Here is a 21,812-nt window from a genome sequence, read left to right as displayed (position 1 = left end):
CGGAACTTAGAAACTCATCGATTGAAATACTAATCGGGATCTTGATCGAAACTTTTCTCAACAAACTTTCTGCTCGTTCAAAATATCATTTCACATTTTTATATTTTTAATAATAAATCATATATGCGTTGTCGAACGAGACGTGCATGGAGGCTAGTGTAGTAAAGTAAAGGAAGGAACTGCGTATTTTATCGAGTTTCCAGCTTAGCGGAAAAGAAATATGTCTTACAAACTTAATTTTCCGAGAACGACGCGACGCACGCACAAAGAATTGCGCTTCTTTCACATTTTCCCCGAGCGTATCTTTCCGCATTCTTTATTCCCTTTCCAGGAGACTAATATTCGCATAGCTAAGTTATCGTTGCGCATAATGGCTAGGAAATTTGTGAACTGAAAAATCGCTTGGCCAACGATGGCAACGATTCGGATTATCCATGTATTTAATATACGAGACCATATAGTCGTAAATCGTATAACTTCTTGTTGGCAGCTTCAAACTTCTACGTGAGTTAGCTGTTATAGAGTATTACGTGTCTCGACTTGGCAGAAGTTTAATAGCCGTCGAGCGAAGATGGTTTAGGTTAAATCGGTAAACTGTATGCGAGAGATGATATAATGGTCTTTCTCATTACATAGAAATAATATACGTATATGATTTCGATTATTAAACAATATTTACTTACTTGTGCTGAGAATTGTATTGAAAGTCAGCACAGAGATTTCCTACCCATCATTAAATATACTATAAATTGTTTAGTAGCTTTTAAAGTAAATAAGAAGAAAAGTAAATTTAGTGTTTCTCCGTTTTCAATAATGATCAGTATAGTGACTCAATGTTTGATAAACTAGAAATCGATTTCACCTTTAACGAGAATGTCGAGAGAAATGATTTGTCATAACTTAATAATCAAATTAGAATCCTATTAATTTAAAGTCCATCTCGAAGAAATTGAACAAAGAGTATAAAGTTTCGTTATCAATTTGTGTTCTGTATAGTGGGCGAAAAGCAATTTACTCTCAATCGCTCACAACATAAAAGCTATTAAATCCTCGACATTTTATTATGAGAATTCTTGTCTCTAGTTTAGTTAAGGAATCCGTCATTAGCGAGAGCAATGAAGTAGCTCTATATAAAATGTTGAGAAAATAAAGTTTGTGTGTGGGGGACACCTTTTACTTAATGTATCGCTATATAGGAAACCCAAGATACCCAAGTTGGGTCTGACGCGGGATTAATTAAAGTTACTTGTTCTCGTTACCTGCATCTTTCTGCGAATATGTCACCTAAACAATTCGTCATAGCTGACCTTTTTTACCCCCTCCTACCAATCGGTGTGGTTCCACGGCTATGAAGGGATCAAGATTAATTAGCAGTTGGAAGTAGCGGAGGCTAAGTAGGGTTGGCGAGCCTATTACTCCACTGAACTCGAGGCTATCGGTCTTTGTCACTTGCTGTCCCACCTGACCTATCGACCCCGATCTCCCGAACTGACACTTCGTCATGGAAACTTATGAACCCTCCCTCTCGTTCGGGCATAAAACCGCGATAAAATCAGATTGGGGCAAGTATCGCTGAACCGTGTGGAAATACGGTCGAAATCCGGCGAATCGCCGAGGGACTTATTTCTCTGATTTATGTACCCGTGATCGCGAGTAAGTCGCGAGTAAAAATACAGAATGTTATACTTTATCGAATGGTAGATACTGTGTCGGCCTGTAATACTCAATAAATATGTATCCTATGATAGAAGACTTGCAAGGTTCCAAGTACCAAGACACGGACTGAAGACGAGAGTCAAAGGAATAAAAAATTCCAAGTAAAAGTGCATCTGCAAATCATTATGTGTTTGCATTTGAAAAAAGAAAATAAAAGATGAACAAGTACACACGCGCACATCTTGGTCATTTCTCCAATTCACGGTATTCATGATGTTTTGATAATGATATTATGATAATAAAGATGTCTCGTAAGAATGAATGGCTTCTGGTACGCTAATGGCTGTGTAAAGTATATTATTCTGTTGATCTCTGGACGCGAGATGCGGCCGTCACGTTTCCAAACACATGTACGGCAGAGTGAGTCACTTGGTATTATCTCGTCGCGTCGTTCGACCGTACAAATTCGAATATCTCCGATGAACACTGCGCGTTCTCGAGGAAATTCCGCGAGCTCCGTTTCGCAGAAGCGCAACTCTGCACACAAGAGCTCGTTACCGCGGTATAAATAGATCTTCGCCTCGTAGCGGATTTTAGAGTACGTGTATGTATAGCGACCTCTCTCTCTCTTTCTCTCTCTCTCTCTCTTTCGTCAAACGATCTCTCGAGGCTATCACGTGTGCTGACCTGGATGTTTATTCGGTTCATCGGCGCGGCCAAATATCGTTGCCGCCTGGTCTGGCAATCCGCGAACGGAAACACGACGGATTCGATGAAATGACATTAATCGCCGCGTAAACAAAGACCGGTGCCATCGCGCTAATATAGCGACCGCTGTCGAATTCTGTTTTTAGCCGGCCGTTTAAAAGTTAAAGGCTCTGCATCTCTACCCGAAATAGTGACCTATCTCCGGGGGCGACTGCAATTAGAAATAAGATCAATAAGGATAATTGTATTAGTGAGACTAGGTAAATGCGGACCGCGCGATATTTATCCAATAATATAATCGATAATTATCAATTTTTACATAAAAAAAGGAATCTTTAATGTCCATTTCTAACAATGTAGATTTAACTTTAATCTCGGTTTAGTTGATTTTTTATTTTTTTTTCTAGTTTTTTGAAAATTAGAAAAAGATAAAAAGTAAGTTAAACCGAGATTACAGTTAATCTGCATTGATAGAAATGGATATAAATCATCTTCGTATGCTGAACAAGATGCGTGACAAAAATTTGAATAAATTTCAAGATGTCTAGTAGATAGGTAGATACTCAATTATCGCTTTTAACGATTCCAAAATATGACAAAGTGACTCATTAATTAATTAATATTTTATTAATTGCCAGATTTGCATTGAATTTATTCCTTTATTTATGATAGTTTTTAATTGCCTTTTGTCTTTTCAAATGATGTCGTTAAGAATCTTAACATCTCTACAAATGAATATCTCGACTAGCTTAAGCTACACGGCATTGCCTGGGCTTCTTATATCTATATATAGATATAATAATTTATAAAATCAACTAACCTTCGTTAATTATTACGCAATCCTTTACTTATATAATAATACTTATATAACACTAAACTTAAATTGTCACAAAGTGTCAAGGATATAAAATCAGGGGAAGGAAGTGGAATGTCCAGGTTTCACACATGGTAGCATACATTTTCCGCAGGGGTTTAGAGAGTAACTATGCAGAATTTGGTCTAGATCTCTGGTCAAAGGGTTTAGGAGTTAATAGAAAACGTACAGACAGACATTCTAGTATAATAGAATCCAACGTCACAATCATCCTAATTGAGCCTAAACAAGAAGACATAAAGAAGATGACTATAATAATATGCATAAACAGGGAAAATCCAGTCTTTATTCACAGTCCCAATATTTCTATTTTCGATCGTCAGTTCAGTGTTCATCGATGCAAATTTTGAGAGGACTGACAGAGACGACCATGAGAGTTGCTCTAGAGCAAGTTTATAGCTCGCGTGACACCGGGCGATCGGGTTCGTCGAACCCGCGAGACTCAAGATATCAAGGTTGCACCCTTGGAGTCACGAAGGTTATTACTCTTTGGCCTGCACCATCGGACGAGTCGATCGCCGGCCGGGTAGTCATAATACGGTTCGACCGAGCGGAATCCCACATCTCGCGCTTTCAAAGATAATTCCGGTCATCTTTCCCCTAATCGTCGTGTAACCGCGTACGCGCGGACATGATGGTATATCCAGAAAACGACGTGGGTCATATTTTAATAAAGGAAGGAGTCTGGTTGCTACGGTAACTGCGAAGCGAACAGAGCACGCGGCCGGCCAGCCAGCCAGCCAGCGAGCCAGGCAGGCAGGCAGGCAGGCAGGCAGGATATTGATTCACCCCACCTGAATTCAGGTCAACCCCTGACTAAACGCCGTTTCGCTGTATAACGCGGGCTCCTCCATTTCTATCGCGCTCGTCCCATCTCGTCTTTTTCTTTCATAATCAACGCCCCTTTCCCATGGAAGCGCGTGCTAAGCGCGTAACGTTTTGTTATTGGATACGGTTTCATCCAGGTAACTGGGTATTTAAAGGCCTTTGCCCGCGTCCCTCGCCCGCTGCGCCACATCGCCCTCGCAATGCGCGCTCTCGACCGAGAAAGTTTACGCTGAATCATTAAACAATATCGATCTGTCGCGCACATTCCTACCCACTGACAAATTAGCTCGAATTATTATAGTGATAGGCTTATTGTTGCATACTCTTTCTTTAGTTCTGACATCGACCGACAAACTTCATTTCTTACAGGATTGTGTAGAAGGATGCAAAATTTCTTCTTATATATCGTTGAAACTTTACGTTTACATTTATACATACACATACGTACATATACTTGCATACGTATACACATATATAGTAACGTTAGTAATGATTTTGCAAAAATTTGTTTTACAAAGGATTCGCATTCCTCTCTCTTTATGATGATAAAGATATATAAATGAAATAAAAAGATATTAGAGATATAAAAAACTTGTTTCTTCATCGTTTATCAATTATAAATTTTTAAATATAATCGAAATATAATAAAATCGTTATGAATTCCATTACACATCGTCTTTTCTCTTTTGAATTTTATTCTCAATCATTCAATTTCGAGATCGTTATTTAGTTATTTTCAATCAAGATCAATCTTTTTCAAGTCAAATCGAGTTTATATGAGTATCCATCGATATACATATATGTATATATCGGTCAAAACGCACAAGAAACAATTTCTACGAAGTAAATCCCATATCAAATATAATTCAAGCACATGCAACTTTCCGAGAATCTGTTTCTATTTTCTTCGGATCAGCCGTCTTATTCTGATCTTGAAATGCATAATAATTCGAGAGAATATGAGTAAATACATTTCTACGAATGCCTTTCAACATGCGTCGATCAAACGTGAAAGTGATGGCAATTTCTTTGGGAAATTCTATTACGTAAAATAAAATTCGCACGGCATTTTAAAACCGTTCCCATTTTCTCCGTCGCAATCGTCCGATTTCATTCTTTTTTTTTCTTCATTTTACTTTCGAAAACTCATCGCGTGATTGTAACGGCAATAAAGGCGCTCGTACAGCTTCATCCTATATCATTGCACGTTACCAGCTGCAATTTTTGAATTTTTTACGCGCCGATATTGACGTTCGCCGGCGAAGTCGAGCACAATTTTTGCTGTCGTTAGTCTCGCCGTAACCGGAGATAAAAGTCCTCTTTGAGCGAAAAAACGACGCAAGGTCGCTCGTGGGCGAGCAGAAATGCAAATGTGGCGGATGATACCCGGCGATGTTTATCGTGGCTCGATGCTTGTAACGTGAGATAGTTGCGAAAGTGCTGAGATATTCTTATGTCGACGCTATACTGACGTATGGAACGGTAAATGTGAGCGACTTCAAATTTTTCTCCGAACTACATCCAACTTTTCTTGTCCAAATCGTACTTCTTTGTTAAATCCGGCCCTTTCGACAACTTCGATTTACGTCGGTGAGTTTACGGAACGACGATGACAGTGAAAGGCGCGTATGTGTCGAGAGAATACAGATCTCGGCATTACTCGCATTACTCCGTATCAATACCGCCGCACACCTGCGCCATATTTGCGCCGATCTACGGTACCACGAGAATTGAAGTAGTACTTATTCTACCTTAAATTTTTAACGAGCGCCGAGTCTTAACTCCTTTATCCTCTCTCAAATCGATAATCGCAGCTCGCGGTCAGCAATTTTTGAAGCCCGCAATTGTTTCAACTGATTATACACAACGTATTATAAAGAACAATGAAAATTCGATACAGACGAAGCTGTGATTATTATCCTCAAAGAACTATATTTCATTAAAAAAGATTTATCAGACAGAATAATTATAAAGGTATATTCTGTACTGTCTTTTTCTAGGTAAATAAAATAATATTTAGATTATTTCTTTTTGAAATGTATTTTTTAAGATACTTCTTTGAGAGATCACATACTTTTACTTTTAAACATCCACATTTCCTTTTTTAAGAGAAAAGTTATTCTATATATAAGTCTATTATATGCATATATTTTATACTTCGTTCATTTTTATAAAAAAGAATATATTAAGTACGAAATTAGGAATTTTAAGTTTTAAAAGTTAAATTTAAAAATCAAATTTTAAAATACAAAGTTTTTTAAATTCTTAAATTTTAAATATTTAAATTTTTAAATCTTAGAAAGAAAGAAATTTGGAAATTTTAAGATATACCAGATATCAAATATAATAGAAAACACATGTACAAAATTTTTAATGATAACTATCGTCGACTAACGACGAAGTTCGACGACGAATCGTACGAATTCAGCATGCATGCTATTCGTCGCGCGGTACGCCTCACCAAACCCGCAAATAGGCTCGGTGGACGATAATGGGGCGGCCGCTATTACGGTGACTTCAATTAACCGAAATTCCTCGGGCGAGAAAGCACCGCCGCCGCCGCCGCCGCCGCCGGTGTACACCGTGTGCATGTGTGCGACGCAACTTTTTTTTCACGCCCGATTTGGAGCGCAATCGTTTTGCCGGGATGACGAAAATGGAGCGCCGTGGACAGTGTGGCGCCAACTCGGATATTTTCCGACGAGCTCGGTAGTCTCTCCGCGGAGAGAAAATATCTCATTTCCGCGGACAGAAGAATGTTTTCTTCATTCGCTAAATTATTTCGTTACGCGCTACGTTTCGTGACGCGAAGCTATAATACCGGAAAGTTCGAAAGCGCGGGAAAACAAAGGGTCAAAGTGGAAATAGCTTCGGGAGTTCAGACGACGACGACTTTGGTCGTCGCGAAGAGAGTGACAAACGCGAAACCGTAACTATAGAGGAAAACGACGTTGCTCACACTGAGCTCAATTTCCCCATATCGCGACCATAATACGAACACAAACGTTAAATAATAAGCTTAATCACGAGTTGAAAGAGATTCGCGGGAGACTTCCAATTGTCTGCAGAATTCGAACTGGAATGAATATTTATGACAAAACGTGCGTTCATGTGTTACGTGATACGATGTTCCCTCAATAATCTCGTGCGATTTATGCATATGTATATAACGTAACTATTCCATCAGGTTGATTCCGATGAAAACCAATATTACATAACGTACTGTACAATATTATCAATTATGGACTAATATATCGTATATGCGAATATAGATGACGAATAGTATTACACGTCGCAATATCAGGTAACACCGCAATACGATATACGTTGATTTCGAAATAAATAAAAACATCAAACTATGGATCTATGTATATGCGAGTACAATTTTTTTATGTGTGGTAAGATACAGGAATTATACAGGATAAATCTGAAATAATTGTCAGATTTTAGCGGAATATTATTCTATTCATTTTAAGGATAAAAACAGATTATTGCCATGGTCATGGTATTGTATTGGTTTTAATACCGTAATATTATATTCAATTCCGAACCAAATTCGTCGATACGCAATCTCTGACCGTAGCACTGTTTAGTTTGAAAACGTTGGAATTCCCGTATTATGCATGCGTCACGCGAAGTTCCTTCAGCAGTCAGGCTTTCGTGAACGATGATTAAACGATTAAGCAATCTCCAGGGCGCTAATGTAATCCGCTAACGCGAGAGATTAGCGAACAAATTGCGTATTATACGGGAGATCTCGGCTTTCCCCCCCCCAAAACGGTAATTTCCGAAACAGGAGCAACTTAGGCTAATGCGAATGTCTTAATGAGGGGCGATATTGCGCGCGTGTGAGGTCCCTCCCTTGTTCGTGCCGCTTAAATCAGTATCGACGGTGCCTGATGAAGGGGATCGCTATAACCCCCGTTTTATCATAATTCCAGCGGATTTGTTTCTCGGATATGATGCAAGTTTTGACGCAACTTGACGCATGGATATACATTTGCATAGCCGCATAAACAGGCTTATGCTCGTTTATTAATATGTAATGCATTTGATGCGCGCGACGTTGTTCGAAAATTACGCAGTGCGACCTTCCCTCTACGATAATTTATTTATACACCGTCTTCTCGCAGTTCCTGACGTTTCAACGTGAAACATCTTGATAACGAGTTGAGATTGTGTTGTGTAAGTGAAATTAAAGTTGATATTAACCGAAAAGCTCTTAAACGAGAGGGATTATAAAATCTTTTTAATAAAAATGGAGTACTTCGACAATCTTACTACGTTGAAATTAACTGTTGCCGTTTTTCAGTTTTACAAATTTTTTGTAAATTACTGAAAAGATACTTATGATATATATTTTAATTACTTGTTATAGAAACCTACTCGTTCTTATTCTATTATTTGACTTTTACATAACTGTGTTTATGTAACTATTTATTACGTAACTCTACCCATATGTATACTGATTTATTCTTTCATGCGAAAATATTATTAAAAGACTCCATTTTATTTTGTCAATTTCGAGAGCTAACCATCTCCCGCTTTATTTTTACGAATTCCTGTTTATTCCAAACAAACAATCTATAGGTATATCAAATATATCGATTTTTCCTTCGTCGGACGAAAGACATTTTAATAACGACGTCTACGACAAAAGCACTCGGCTAAACGAGAAATGTTCACAAAAACGGGTCGGATTACCTGACGGTAGGTAACCCTGGCAGAGCGGGAGAGTTCGGAGGCTGTAGAGCTCAGCTCACCTTATTGGATTCCCGGGTTATCTTGGCCCAGTTCGAGAAATAATGCCACCCGTTCGAGTTTTCCCTTCGTTTGTTTGAGTTGTTTGACGAAGAAAAACGATATTCGCCGCCGCGAACTCACGCTGCGCGCGGCGCCGGCAGTATAAGGTTGGAATGGATTCCTATCTTCCGGGTTCCCCGTTCGTTCACGAATTTATCGCAAACTTTCGCCGGGAAAATTGCCGCACCGGGTATCGAATTAATACACAAGCGCGTCAGAGGTATAGATAAGCCGATTATTTGAACGACCATTTTGTGTTATGCCGTCATATCTCTCTCGCTCCGTTTCTGTTAGGCCGAACGTGTACCTGTTTGCCCGCGAAACATGCTTTTTCTGCTCGCGTATTTTCATTGACCGCGGGTTGACGGTAAAAGCTCGAATGTATTTTCGAACGCCAAGTTATCGTAACGAGGTGAAATGTAAACCGCAAGAGGATTGTTTTGGGCAATTTTTTTTTTAATACACGGAGAGAATTTTCTCTTAAAATTTACCCTGAAATCATGGTAGTTGTGGGACAACATGTACCACCAAGAATTTTATGCGAGCTATTCTGATTAATATCTACCATAATAAAAAATATTAATATCTATTACATTAAAATATAAAATATGTTCGATTAATTTTACTAAAATATATCTAGAAAATTTCAATAATTTTTCAAAATTTACCAATCTGCTTGGTAATTTTTACCACGTTGTTTGTAAAATGTCTTTTGTGTATTTTAAAAATTCCTTGGTGTTGCCAAGTTGTCCCAAGTTTGTAGTGAATTTAAGGGTAAAATATAACAAAAAATTCTCTCCGTGTAGTATAAGTTTGATACTACTTTTAAACTCAATAATTCGATGCAGATAATTCGATGAAGATAATTATAGCGAGATTTATTCGTGCAGACACGATAATTTTACAAGTACAATTTGCTACTGGAACTTGTTTACTGGAACCGATTAAGAAACAAAAATATGAAAAAATAATGTGTTCAATATTAAATAAATCTGACGAATCTTAAGCATTTTGTGATAAGATTCTCTCTGCGAATAATGAGTTTCTAAACATCGCTATAAAGAAAAATGTTTCTCGTCGGGGTCTACGCACATATAAGTCCTGACATTTGACGCACATCTGTAAAAGAAAGATATGTTCTTTGACAGATACGTGCTTTCCTTACAAAAATAATAACAACGCGTGGACGAAGATATATCGCAAGTAACGACAACGTGCTTCCCATGGCGTAAAATATTTCTTGATATACCTGTGCGAGAGTCAGTACGCATTTATACCGTGTGACAAGCATTTCAAATAATTCAAATATGAAGTATGAATGAAATATATGGAAAATATTACCCAAATATATAAGAATACTCGAAGACATTTAAATAACAAAAACGAAAATAAAATTCAATAAAATCATGAATTACTTCATTGTTACTTTTTAAAGTAGGGGAGACCGGGGCTAGTTGTCACACTTTTCAAATACTGATTTTTAAAAAAATGTTAGCAATATTTTATAATATCGTATACTACTTTGTAATGTAGCTACATACTTTAAGTGTAAGAAAAAAAAATTAGACTTGTATATATTTATATACAAAAAAGTTATTTAATTCTAAACAAAACCGCGCAAATGTGACAACTTACCCCATACCCAGGGTTGGTTGTCACATGACTCTGGATTGATTGTCATGTATCTTTCATGTAGAAGAAACATACGACAAATAGTTCCTGTCTTAGTATTTTATTAAAGTTAGTGCCAGTTTTTGGTAAATTTAACTTAATAATAATTGCAGCATGAATTAAACGAAAAATTAATAATTTTCATAAACTTTGTAATATAATTCTCATAAACTTAGAGTAAATGAAAGATTAATAATTTTCATAAACTTTGTAATACTTTCATAAAATTTGAGTAAATAAAAGAATAATAATTCTCATAAACTTTGAATCCCATCTTACTTGAGACAACTTACCCTGAACGGTCATTTTGAACAAAGATGATTATATTTATAAACTATGTTGCAATGACAGTTAACTAAATACAGGAAAAATGATCTAAAACTATAATATATCTTATGACCAAAAAGAAATTACGACTAGTAATTCCAAAAACTAACGGAACAATAAGAATAGAGGTAAGAAAAATTTACTCACGATCTCCAATTTATTTTTAAAAAGTGCTCGTAAATATCACATGCGATGTTTTTGAAACGAGCTATTTTGTACACCCGACTAACACGATAGGAGCAACCTACACTATAAAGAAGAATATTTCACTCAATCTATTAAGTGAGATATAAGCTTTGTGACAAATTACCCGTGTGACTTATAGCCCCGGTTTTCTCTAAAATATATTTTTTTGAGAACTTTCTTCTTATTACGAGTTTTTGATAATTAGTAATGTTATATGTGGCTCCATTAACAAGCACACAAATTTCAAATATGTTTAAATATGAATGTAAATATTTTCGGATATCTATGTTAATCATTTCAATATTTTAGCTAAATAACAAACCGTTAATACCGCGATTTATGCTACCAATAAATAATAATCAGCATACTATGAATATATGAATATATGAATATATTAAATGCTAATAATTATTATAATATGATAATGTTAAAATAATGTCAATATCTAAAACGCATTATCTCGTTGCTATAGATTAAGGAAAAAGTGTTTATTACATATTCACGTATAGTTGAGTAAAAAGTTCGCATCAAAGTACTTTCCTTATTACTCCATTCTGATCGTGGTCCCCACAGTACATTTCGCCTTTTCGAAACGCGCGAGATTCCGATAAAGAGGCGGTTCATCGAAGCGAGGAAATAACCCGCGCCAAGAAGCAGGGAGATCCCACAAAGGGCTGGGGCGCTATCATGACGATAGTGATAACGACGCGAGAGAGGATCCTACACGCTCTTTGACGATCTTCCCCGTCGTTTCTCGACCAACGAAGAGGTCATTCGGATCGCCCATAAAAGGATATTTCAAAGTTCTCCGCGCGGGGTATTGGATAAGACGGCGAGAATATTGAATTCACCACGACCAAATGCCACTCCAGATACGTCCAAAATAACGTTTACCGAAGCCGATTTCCACCGACGAGGGTGGAAAGACGCAAAAGGACGTAATTTTACTTTTGACCGCCAAGCCTCTTTTTCTCGGGACGTCGCGTCGGTTCGGATGTGTCAAGACTTGCAACGACGCCTTTGACGAGCAAATCGAATCGACGTAGACGGTAAAGGGCTGCAACCGCGTCGTTGCACTCGCGAGCGTTGAATTTGCCGTCGTAAATTGCGAGGCTCCATTGGCAGCTTGCCAAGGCAGATCTTTCGGTTACCGAGTCGTTTCTGTTACAGAGACTCGAATCGGAATTCGAATTTCCGATTTCAGTTTAAATTGTTTATTTTTCGGTCACCGGGGTTTGTTCGTGAAATATCTTACATTTCAAGACTTTAAAAAATAACTATTTGGAATTATTTAGATAAAAACATAGATGTTACATATATGTCTAATACTATAGATGTCATGTAAAATTGTATATAATTTAACAATGTCAATAATATTTAATGATCCATTACTATGAATTTCTAATAAAAGTTACTATACATATAATACTCAATATACAAATATATACAAATAAATTTAATGTACAAAATACATCTTTGTGATTAAGTTTCCTTAACTTTCTCAAAATGCACGATAAAAAACATGCTGTTTCTTCCAAAATTTATGTTTTCTAACATTTTCATAATATTTTTGTATAATACACTGACTATTGATTTGTCACAAACGCAAAATTTTCGCTTCAAGGAGTCAAGTCTCACGGTTTGCCATATTTATTTGGGACGCCGTTCTCCATCCATCAATACGTAATTCCCTGATTAATGTTTTCTTTTGTGTGTTCCGCGGGAGTGTAGTCTCCGAGTTCGCCCAGGAGTTGGGCGCCGCGATGGAGAGCCACTCGGCGAACGTGCGACGTCTGGTCGATGAATTTCGCAGTCGATCGGGCGACGCGAGAGTCGATGTCGGCGGTATGCGACGTGTTTGGGAAAGTTTGCTGCGGCAGGTCGAGGCGGACGCAGCTTCTCACCTCGATCTGGCCGCGGTGCTGCAGCAGCAACTGTCGAGGCCCACCTTAGAGGCGAGCTTCCACCGAAAGCTGCAATCTAGGAAGGTGAGCCTATCCCCATCACACATACGATTTTTTTTCTAAATTTGTAAATTCATTCGTAAGTAAATTCCGTGAAATTAATGAATACCGTGATATTCCAAAGTAATTTCATTTGGCGACACAACTCGTTATACACTTACGATCTATCTGTATAAGCATTTCCTTTTACCGTGACAATGTGTTAACACCCGTATTGTCATCTTGCGCGATTACAATTGCTATTTCAAACTATCAAAAGACGCTTCGATTGCACGGGTTCTCGACGAGGTTCGCGTTGCTTAGATATCGAGTCACGGGAAGAGACAAGTTCGCCGCAATTGCCGAACGCGGACGGTAAAGTTTCCCAAGCGACCCATTCGATTATTCGATTTCAACGTTGCGCGTTCCGAATGGCATTTCAATCCCATCAGGGAGCGTCTGTCTCTCCGGGTCGCACCGTCTAACCCGATCTCTCGCGTCCTATCCAATCTATAACGTGTATACCGCGTTTCTCAGGTATTCGCCCATCGCGACGCTTACGAGCAGGTAGTTAGCAAGACGGAGGAGAAGCTGCAGCGTACCAGATTGGATTACAAGCGCGCATACGCCGCGTTGTTAACCAACGAGGCCGGCGGCGGCGCCGAGCAGGAATTGAAGCGCGCTTACTTGGAGTCGCACAACGCCTATATTCTGCAGCTACGCGCCACCAACGCTATTACCGAGCGCTATCAGTCCCATTGTTTGCCGGGACTGCTCGGCGAGATTGCGGAGGTCTACGAGGAACTTTGCGGACTGGCCTGCAAGTGCGTCGCCGGGACCTCGGACGCGGCCGGGGAACGGTCCGGCGAACAGGCGAAACGTTATCAAGCCGTGGCCAAGGAAGCGCAGGCGATTATACCGTCGAATGATCTACAGGTACCCTACGTTCGCTCTCTGAAAAGAGTTGTTGAACCCGCGAGATATGGAAAACGCACATCCTTTTCTCTCTACTTTTTCGTTTCGCTGCAAAATGTCTCAGGTGCTCCATTACGATAAAAACAAAATAGGGGCAAACAGTACGGTTGTACAGCCACTCTACAATAATTGGCCACATCTTTAAAAAATTAAAGATTATAAAGAAATACTATTAAAATATTTTTAATTATAAAAAAATAATAATTCTAATATTTTTGTATTTATAATTAAAAACATTTTAATAGTATTTCTTTATAATCTTTAATTTTTTAAGATGTGGCCAATCATTGTAGAGTGGCCAACAACTGTACTGTTCACCTCTACTTCTATCTTGTTGAAAGATATAACGTGTGAAACCTGTCTCTCCTTCTTGTCAGAGCAGTATCTGTAGAACTTTCAAATCGACGGCTGCAGAAAAAAAAGATATGCGATTGTGTCTCTAACTTATCCCTCTTCCGCGAGGTCAAATCTCTCGAGTCGGCGACATGACGGCGAGCGCGTCCACCGTGTCAATCTCGCGACTCGATACGTCAATCGGAACCGATCGATCGTGCGCAGATATACGATGCCCGACGACGATGCGATTGTACGTATTCCGGATATATTGATCACGCAAGAGCAAATAGACGGTACCGGGGCATATATCCAATTTCGGGGTGGTGAGGTATCCGATGGCGGATTACAATCGTCGGTATTCGGTGAAGAGAGACTGAAAACAGGGCCGCCTGATTAAAGGCCGGTCATATTCGCTGTGGCGGGGCACGTGTCCAGGATATATTGGCCGCTCGAGATCACCGGACGCCGCGCTCGTGTACGTGTGTTTGCGCGTTACCGTGTACCTATGTGTACGGTGAGTTAACTTGTTCGGCTGACCAAACGCGCCGGTATTCACTGATTTGTCCTCCTTGAAACCCGTCGGTCGATCGCGGGCCCTCGTCGGAAATACCGGTTTCGCTTAAATGCATATCCCTGTCTGCGTCGCATTTCAAGAGATTATTAATGCTGGAACGATGACAGTGACACGACGAATACTTTTTTTTTCGGAATTTTACCTCGCGTATCATCGCGTTGACGGTTTTAATTCGAGATCCTTGATTTGTGACGAAAAGAGACATATATTAAAGCTAGAGGTAATACATGCCCCACATAAATTTGCGAAATGTGCTATGTTACATTATATGTACATATATATATCACACATTATATCATTCTATTTTCAATTTACACCCAACTCTCTTTTTACGCGGTTTTTCTAAATAACGCCGGTTTTTAAAAAATTTTTATAATATCTTATGTATATATATATATATATATATATATATATATATATATATATACAAACCTTAATTTTAATTCCTAATGACGAATTAATGAAAATTTTTCAATCGGACACAGTGCCCTCATATTGTCATGTTAAAAAAGCGAGCAATTCGCGAGACAGACTATATTTTTCAATCATTGTTTAATTTTTACTCCAATCATATTTCAGCAGCTCGGTTGTCATTGTTAATCATGATTCGATTATTATTCATTGTTAGTTCACTTTATTCTTCAAACTCAGTCATGTAAACAGCTTTCAAAACAGCGTGCGCATATTTCCCCCTTTTACAAAGTTAGAAATCATGCACATGGCACATACACTACCTTCAACCGAAGAGAGTGTGTGTATTAAGCTAAAAATTCAGCGCAATTGTTTCAGTCTAGTCTTTTTGATAACATTTTTATACGATTTTTCCAAATAAACGCGAACGCGTATCTGTCGCGTAAAAAGAGTCGGATATTCAGTTATTTCGCTCGCGAATATATTTTATCCAATCCTGTCTCACTCTACTTCATTTTCGTGCCCGCCCCAGTTATGAAACGTAATGTCAAATAATTTAAAGAGGCGAATATGTAACGTTATTTAAGACCTTGGCGCGAAACCTATCTGTGAACGCGACGCCGCGGAAGCCGCCGCGACGTCTGTACGTCGCGCCGGCACCACCCGAGCAGATACCAATGGAGAGAATCAGTCAAATGCCCACGCTCAGGGACGAACTGGTACCGACGGGCACCAGCACGCTCCCGCTCATGGAGGATCTCAAACGCGACTACGACGGTCTCAACCTGGAAATAGGTCGTCTGCAAGACGCTCTGGACGCTCTTGTGCGAATGCAACGCAAGTACGTACAATTATTTTTTATGCAACCGCGTATTTACTCGTAACTCGGCGAGTAACGAACACAACAACGTATTAGTCTGTCCAAAGCAGGATTACCACTCATCCCGATTTTTCATTATTTGTCCCGCGTCCCGGGGATGACAGCCGGGACGCTAAATGTCCTGATTTTTAGAGAGCAGAAGTTTTAAATTATTTTGACAGTCATTTTGTGACTTTGTTTTCCCTATGTAAGCAGAAACTATAATGTAAAACCGATATCCCTTACAGAAATTTAATACTGTAAGTGATTATTTGGCTAGTGATTGATTACTTATTTTGAGTGTTAAAAGCACTGTTTTTAATGCTTTTAATACTCAAAACAAATAATTAATCACTAGCCAAATAATCACTTACACCTTACAGTACTAAATTTCTGTAAGGGATTACTAAAGATATTTACTCACTTTTGATCAATACTGAAGATATCAGTATTAATCGAAAGTGGGTAAATATCTTTAAAAGTGTAAAGGGAAAGAAGCTACGATTTATCAATTGTTGTATCTTGTGCTTTGAGCATTCCACCATCTAACGCGTTTGTGGAGCGAGTATTTTCTTATATCACTAAAATGGATAAATATTAGAATAAAAGGCCATACTAATGAAAAGATAAAATATACTATGCATACTTGTAAATGTTTTTATTTATTAAACTTATTCCCTTCTTTCCCCAATTAAAAGTCTCGATTTCTGTTAAAGAAAAGGTGGTAATCTTGGTTCAAAGATAATTTTTTTTTTAACACGTTGTTTGATCAGTAATTTTTATATGACTTACGATGTACGTCACAACAGAATTTTCATTATTATAAATATATAATGATAAAATATTGTGTATTAAATTTTATTTTATGTTGTGTCTAGTTATTGATTGATGCTATTCAAAATTTTATATTAAATGGTATTAAAAAAAAATTTCGATAGCGCTGGTTACGAATGACCCACCATGGCAGTCAACGTGTTAATTGAAAAATTATACACGTTAATTTATGTAAAAAGTGAATTTCATCTTTGTGAATTTTCCCTTTTATTAATTGGGTTTTGTTTTACATTTTACGCTAGAAATTGTTCATTTCTGTCGAGTTTATAATAATTTATTATAACGTGACAAACTTGTGAAATGTTTGAAGAAGATATGTATAAATTTTATTATCATTCGTATTATTATGAATATATTTTTTTCATTAAGTATGTTTTTATTATCGTTTATCTACGCGAAAAGGTTAATCAAGATTGCTCTTCTCGACTTTCGAATATTTGTTACCTTGATAGCTATATTTTTCACCCGGTAGCTATGTTTTCGGTCGGCATGGTAGCTTGCATGGAAATACGTCAGTTTTTTAATCTTTTAAGAAGAAAAACACAGGGATAAGAGTTATTTTATCACTTCCCATTGCAGGAGCGCCGAGAGTAATCTTTACACGAAAGTAGCCGAGCTGCAGGAAGATATTTCTCTGAAGCGCCTCGACCTCGGTGTGGCGCAACTGCGTCTAGCCGCGGTGCAAGCACAGGTATGCAAGCACGTTCTTTGTTCTCCTTTAGTTACCGTCATATTACGCAACGTCCGTCGCGGACATTTATTACTTTATTCGTCTCTAATCCTGACATGCCGCGCATCTATTACTTTATTCATCCCGATGCAAAAAGCGTGTGCTCGTATTTATCATCCGACTTGCGCATCTCGAAACGCGATCCCGCAAGCTCTACGCCATTTATCGCAATAACACGGATTATATGGAAAATAAGATATACATATTCAAATACAATTTTTTATAAAACTTGCTTACGGAGCAGTTTACAGCAATTCTAACAACGCGCAACGTGCGCGAAATACAATATGTGTTGCGGAACAAGATTTCAGGTTAAATTCTAGAATAAATAGTCCTATATTAAATGCCTCTATGTTCTCGACCTGAAATTGATCAGACATCTATCCTCCACGTTCTCCCCCATTTCATCCAATTTGTCCGACCGCGCGTGGCATCGAGCCTCATCCATGTGCAGGGATGGATGCACCAGTGAAGAACTGCTCAATTGCTCGCACGTTATTAACTTAAAATGGAAATTGCACCATCCAGAATTGATAGAAAAAGGGACTGTTAAAGATAACGAAGTCGCCGGTATTAATTACCAGCCTCCAAGTAACTAATTAATGCGGTAATAATTGAAAACTGATACGCAATCTCACGTTTGCAAAATAATTACGTTACTTTACGCGGTTATAAATATCACGAGCAAACCTACGTTCGTTGTAATGTTGGAAAATTGGATCTATCTTCCCACGGGAAATTCAATTTTGTCAATGCGTTCCCAAAATAGATCAATTGCACATGATGGTGTAATTCAAAGAAGAAAACTTAATTTATTTCGAAAAGAAGAAACATTGTTGCACATATAATCTGAAGAGGATTTTTTTAATTGTGGCTTGTAAGATAATTTTGGCGTACGAAAAAAATGTCGTGCGCAGGATCGCGCGCGCATACTACAGGGTTCGCGGACCCGGTCTGCCCGGCCCAACGAATTCGGAGGCGCGATTTCTTGATGCATATAACGTTGACAAATACGGACGGCTCACTTTCCAAAAGTTTCCTAAGTGGGAGGCTCGTCTGTGGCCATTCACTGGCAATTGGTCATTCACTGATGCGCTTCACCCTAAACGCCGGATAAATACTGACGCGCGCGCAATCGCGCGACATGCGCCTTCGCAACTGGGTCATCGGCGAGCACGAGCGTCTGAAAATCCATTTCTGGCCTCGTCGAGAGAGTCCGTCTATTCAGGTCAGGCGAGCAGGATCGTTGCTGTCTGGCCGCGCGCTGCCGTTTACCGCTCCTCGTCGTGTAATATCGAATCGTGGTCGCGTCCAGCCTGAACGATGGGGTGGACTACGTTACGCACGCGAGTCGTTAGTATTTTTTTTTTCTTCTGGTGAATTATTGTTCCTAGCACGCTAGATCGCGAGGCCAAGGATGCCGCATGATTCAGTGGACTCGCTCGACGAATAGGCCGCCCTGGTTGGAAAAGTGCCTAATAGTGCTCTTGATATCTATTGTTATTAAGAATATTAACATTTGGCTATCTGGTGATACTATTCCAATATCGATACAATATTGTTACTTATTGATTTTCGTTACACTCTAAATTAAATCTACGTGATTTTACCGTTTAACAGTAACATTAAATAAAAAGACTTGAAAAATGTATATTAATGTATTAATCAAGTTTATATAACGATTATACGAACACGGGGACGTTATGTTATTAGACGGATAAGGAGTTGTTCATTGTGAAGTCGAGCACAAAGAGGCTAATGTTGCGGCGGTGAACAATGGCCGAGTATATTCTCAATGACCACGCGGGATCAATGAAAGTTGACATGCACGTATTGTCAATGAAAATATTCCCGCAGTTGAAAACGGGCGAATCGTGGTGACAGATCCATGGAAACATTTCAACCAGAGCGGTGTATTGACGCATTTTCATCAGGCTAGCGTGTGTTGCTAAGCGCGTATTGCGACAGAGATGAAACTCCTAATCGCGCAACGAGAAAACTTTATCCCTATATCCTGTAGAAAGTACAAAAGTGCAGTAACGTAGTTCAGTATATAATCAGTTTAAAAGCTTATGAAAGAACCGTTCTTATGGTTTATAAATTATTTTTTAGAGGGTTAGGGTCGATAAAAGAAGGGGTAATTGTTGTTTACGTTGAGATTTATATGCAGCAATTATTGGCGACTATCAATTTCACTTATTTAGATTGAAAGTACCAGGATTTTGAATTGAAACGCGCATTCGTCAAATCGCCAGGTTCGCGCGTAAATTAAACTCACGTAATCTCGCTATCTTGTGCGCAATCAATATTATCCGCAAGACGGCATATGTAATATAATATGATAACAGCAGAGGAGTCCCTGGGATAATACTCCCCACGTGGATATAGATTGAACTCAATTCCGAGTCACGTGTCTGTAGGGCTTGCTCCTTACTCATTCACAGGGACGCATAATTGATACGCGAATTGATACGCAAAGAAGCGTGATTGTCGTGATTGTCGTTTAAGGGTGATTCTGTGTGCAACGGTAATGGACTCTTTTCTTGTTCACGAAGCGTAAACTTATAGCCGTATTCACAGTCCTTCCTTGTGTAAGGATTCCTCATTCTACACTTCATAAATTTTAAGGTTCCTTGATCGATCAAGGAAGGTTAATGAAATGTAGAATAACTAATAAGGAACAAGGAATCCTTATTCCTCAAGGAAGGACTATATGAATACGACTATTAGTACAGAACGTCCTAAATCACCTTTGCATATGGATTAATCGATATTGAGTCCATATTTCCTTACTGGAAATTTCACGTAATATCTTATTCATAGTGATTTTATTTCCAATATTAATTACTTCGATAATTAAGCCTCGAGGTAAAATTTTGTTAAGATCTAATTCAACGAAATTAAATAAAATAATAAAGTTTTAACGTTTGCACATTTCGAACTCTAATTTTAAGTCTTTTATTTTCAAAACTTTAATTATTCGAGACTTTTAGATTTTATTTCTAAAAATAAAAAGAAAATATCTCAACATTAGAAAGGCATTATACATTTCACAAAAATAATAATAAACTTTTCCAGAAGTTAGTTGCTACAAGAGAAATCGCGGAATAATTATACATGCATTAAATATATTATATTACATATTATTAATGTAATTATTAAGCCATTATTAAATATATTATATTAGATATTATTAATAATTATTAAAAATGTGTTATATATAAAAATATATATATTTTCTATGAATTGCCACTCACAGAAAGAACTTTTCGGGGGCGGGGAAGCTGGTCAACCGGATGGAGTGACCAGTCGGAAGATGTCGAACGGTTCGACCGGAAGCCCCAAGCTGAAATGGCTGAAAGCGTTCAAGAGCCTAAAGGGTTCCAGTACGCCCACGACACCCCCGCTGTCTGACAAGTGAGCTACTTATTTCCTTTCCATTTATACCAATTTCCACCACGTGCATGCCGCGAAAAACGCCGACAAAGTTTCCGACGCGACGAAGATGGTTTTCTACACCCGGGCGACCCCGGGAATTATATATTTTTATTCTCTATATGTACTCTTCGATACAAGTCCCGGAAATGAAAGAGGATCACTTTTGCTTTTCGAGTTAATCCGACATTGATTGTTTCATCCGTGTTTCTCTTTGCTAAATTTTGTTTCGCGACGCTCAGTAGAGAATAGCGCAGCTGGATGCACTCGTGGGATCCGCAAATTGAAATTCGTAAAATACCATCGTCACCATCGAAAGGAAATGAAAACATGCAATTATATAATTCGAAATTCTACTTCAAAGAAATGTACTACTAAAAATCATGCACTCTAACTTTTCTTCTACGCTCTCACATAGTACATATTTATATTAAAAAAGAACTGTTTTTTGCGAATCCTACGTGACGTATGCATGAGCAAATAAAATATAATGCTCTTCAAAGATTAGTTATCGCTTCATCGTGATGTAGATAGATAACTCTAATTCGACGTTACCTTTTCCATATCCGTTATTTCAATAGGGAATTAGAAATTTTCTCGCAAATTTCTAGAACGTTAAAATAGGAATGTAGTCACTGTAGCACTCTTATTCTATATCGCTG

The 21,812-nt window shown here is 38.3% G+C and overlaps 1 protein-coding gene across 3 annotated transcripts in view; it reads left to right on the top strand.

Moving 5' to 3' along the window:
• Stacl (SH3 and cysteine-rich domain-containing protein) overlaps nucleotides 1-21,812 on the top strand; it is a 58,256-nt gene that overhangs the window by 19,257 nt on the left and 17,187 nt on the right. For all 3 annotated transcript variants that reach the window (XM_071714003.1, XM_071714004.1, XM_071714002.1), the window contains exons 4-8: nucleotides 12,785-13,041; nucleotides 13,534-13,932; nucleotides 15,880-16,133; nucleotides 17,565-17,676; nucleotides 20,975-21,132. In XM_071714003.1, coding sequence (XP_071570104.1) covers nucleotides 12,785-13,041; nucleotides 13,534-13,932; nucleotides 15,880-16,133; nucleotides 17,565-17,676; nucleotides 20,975-21,132 — 1,180 coding nt within the window. The remainder of the gene's footprint in view (nucleotides 1-12,784; nucleotides 13,042-13,533; nucleotides 13,933-15,879; nucleotides 16,134-17,564; nucleotides 17,677-20,974; nucleotides 21,133-21,812) is intronic.

This window comes from Temnothorax nylanderi, unplaced genomic scaffold (assembly GCF_030848795.1).
Source record: "Temnothorax nylanderi isolate EJ_2023f unplaced genomic scaffold, tnyl_v1.0 TNYL_tig0133_pilon, whole genome shotgun sequence".
In the NCBI taxonomy this organism is placed as follows: domain Eukaryota; kingdom Metazoa; phylum Arthropoda; class Insecta; order Hymenoptera; family Formicidae; genus Temnothorax; species Temnothorax nylanderi.
This window is presented reverse-complemented; position numbering and strand designations above follow the sequence as displayed.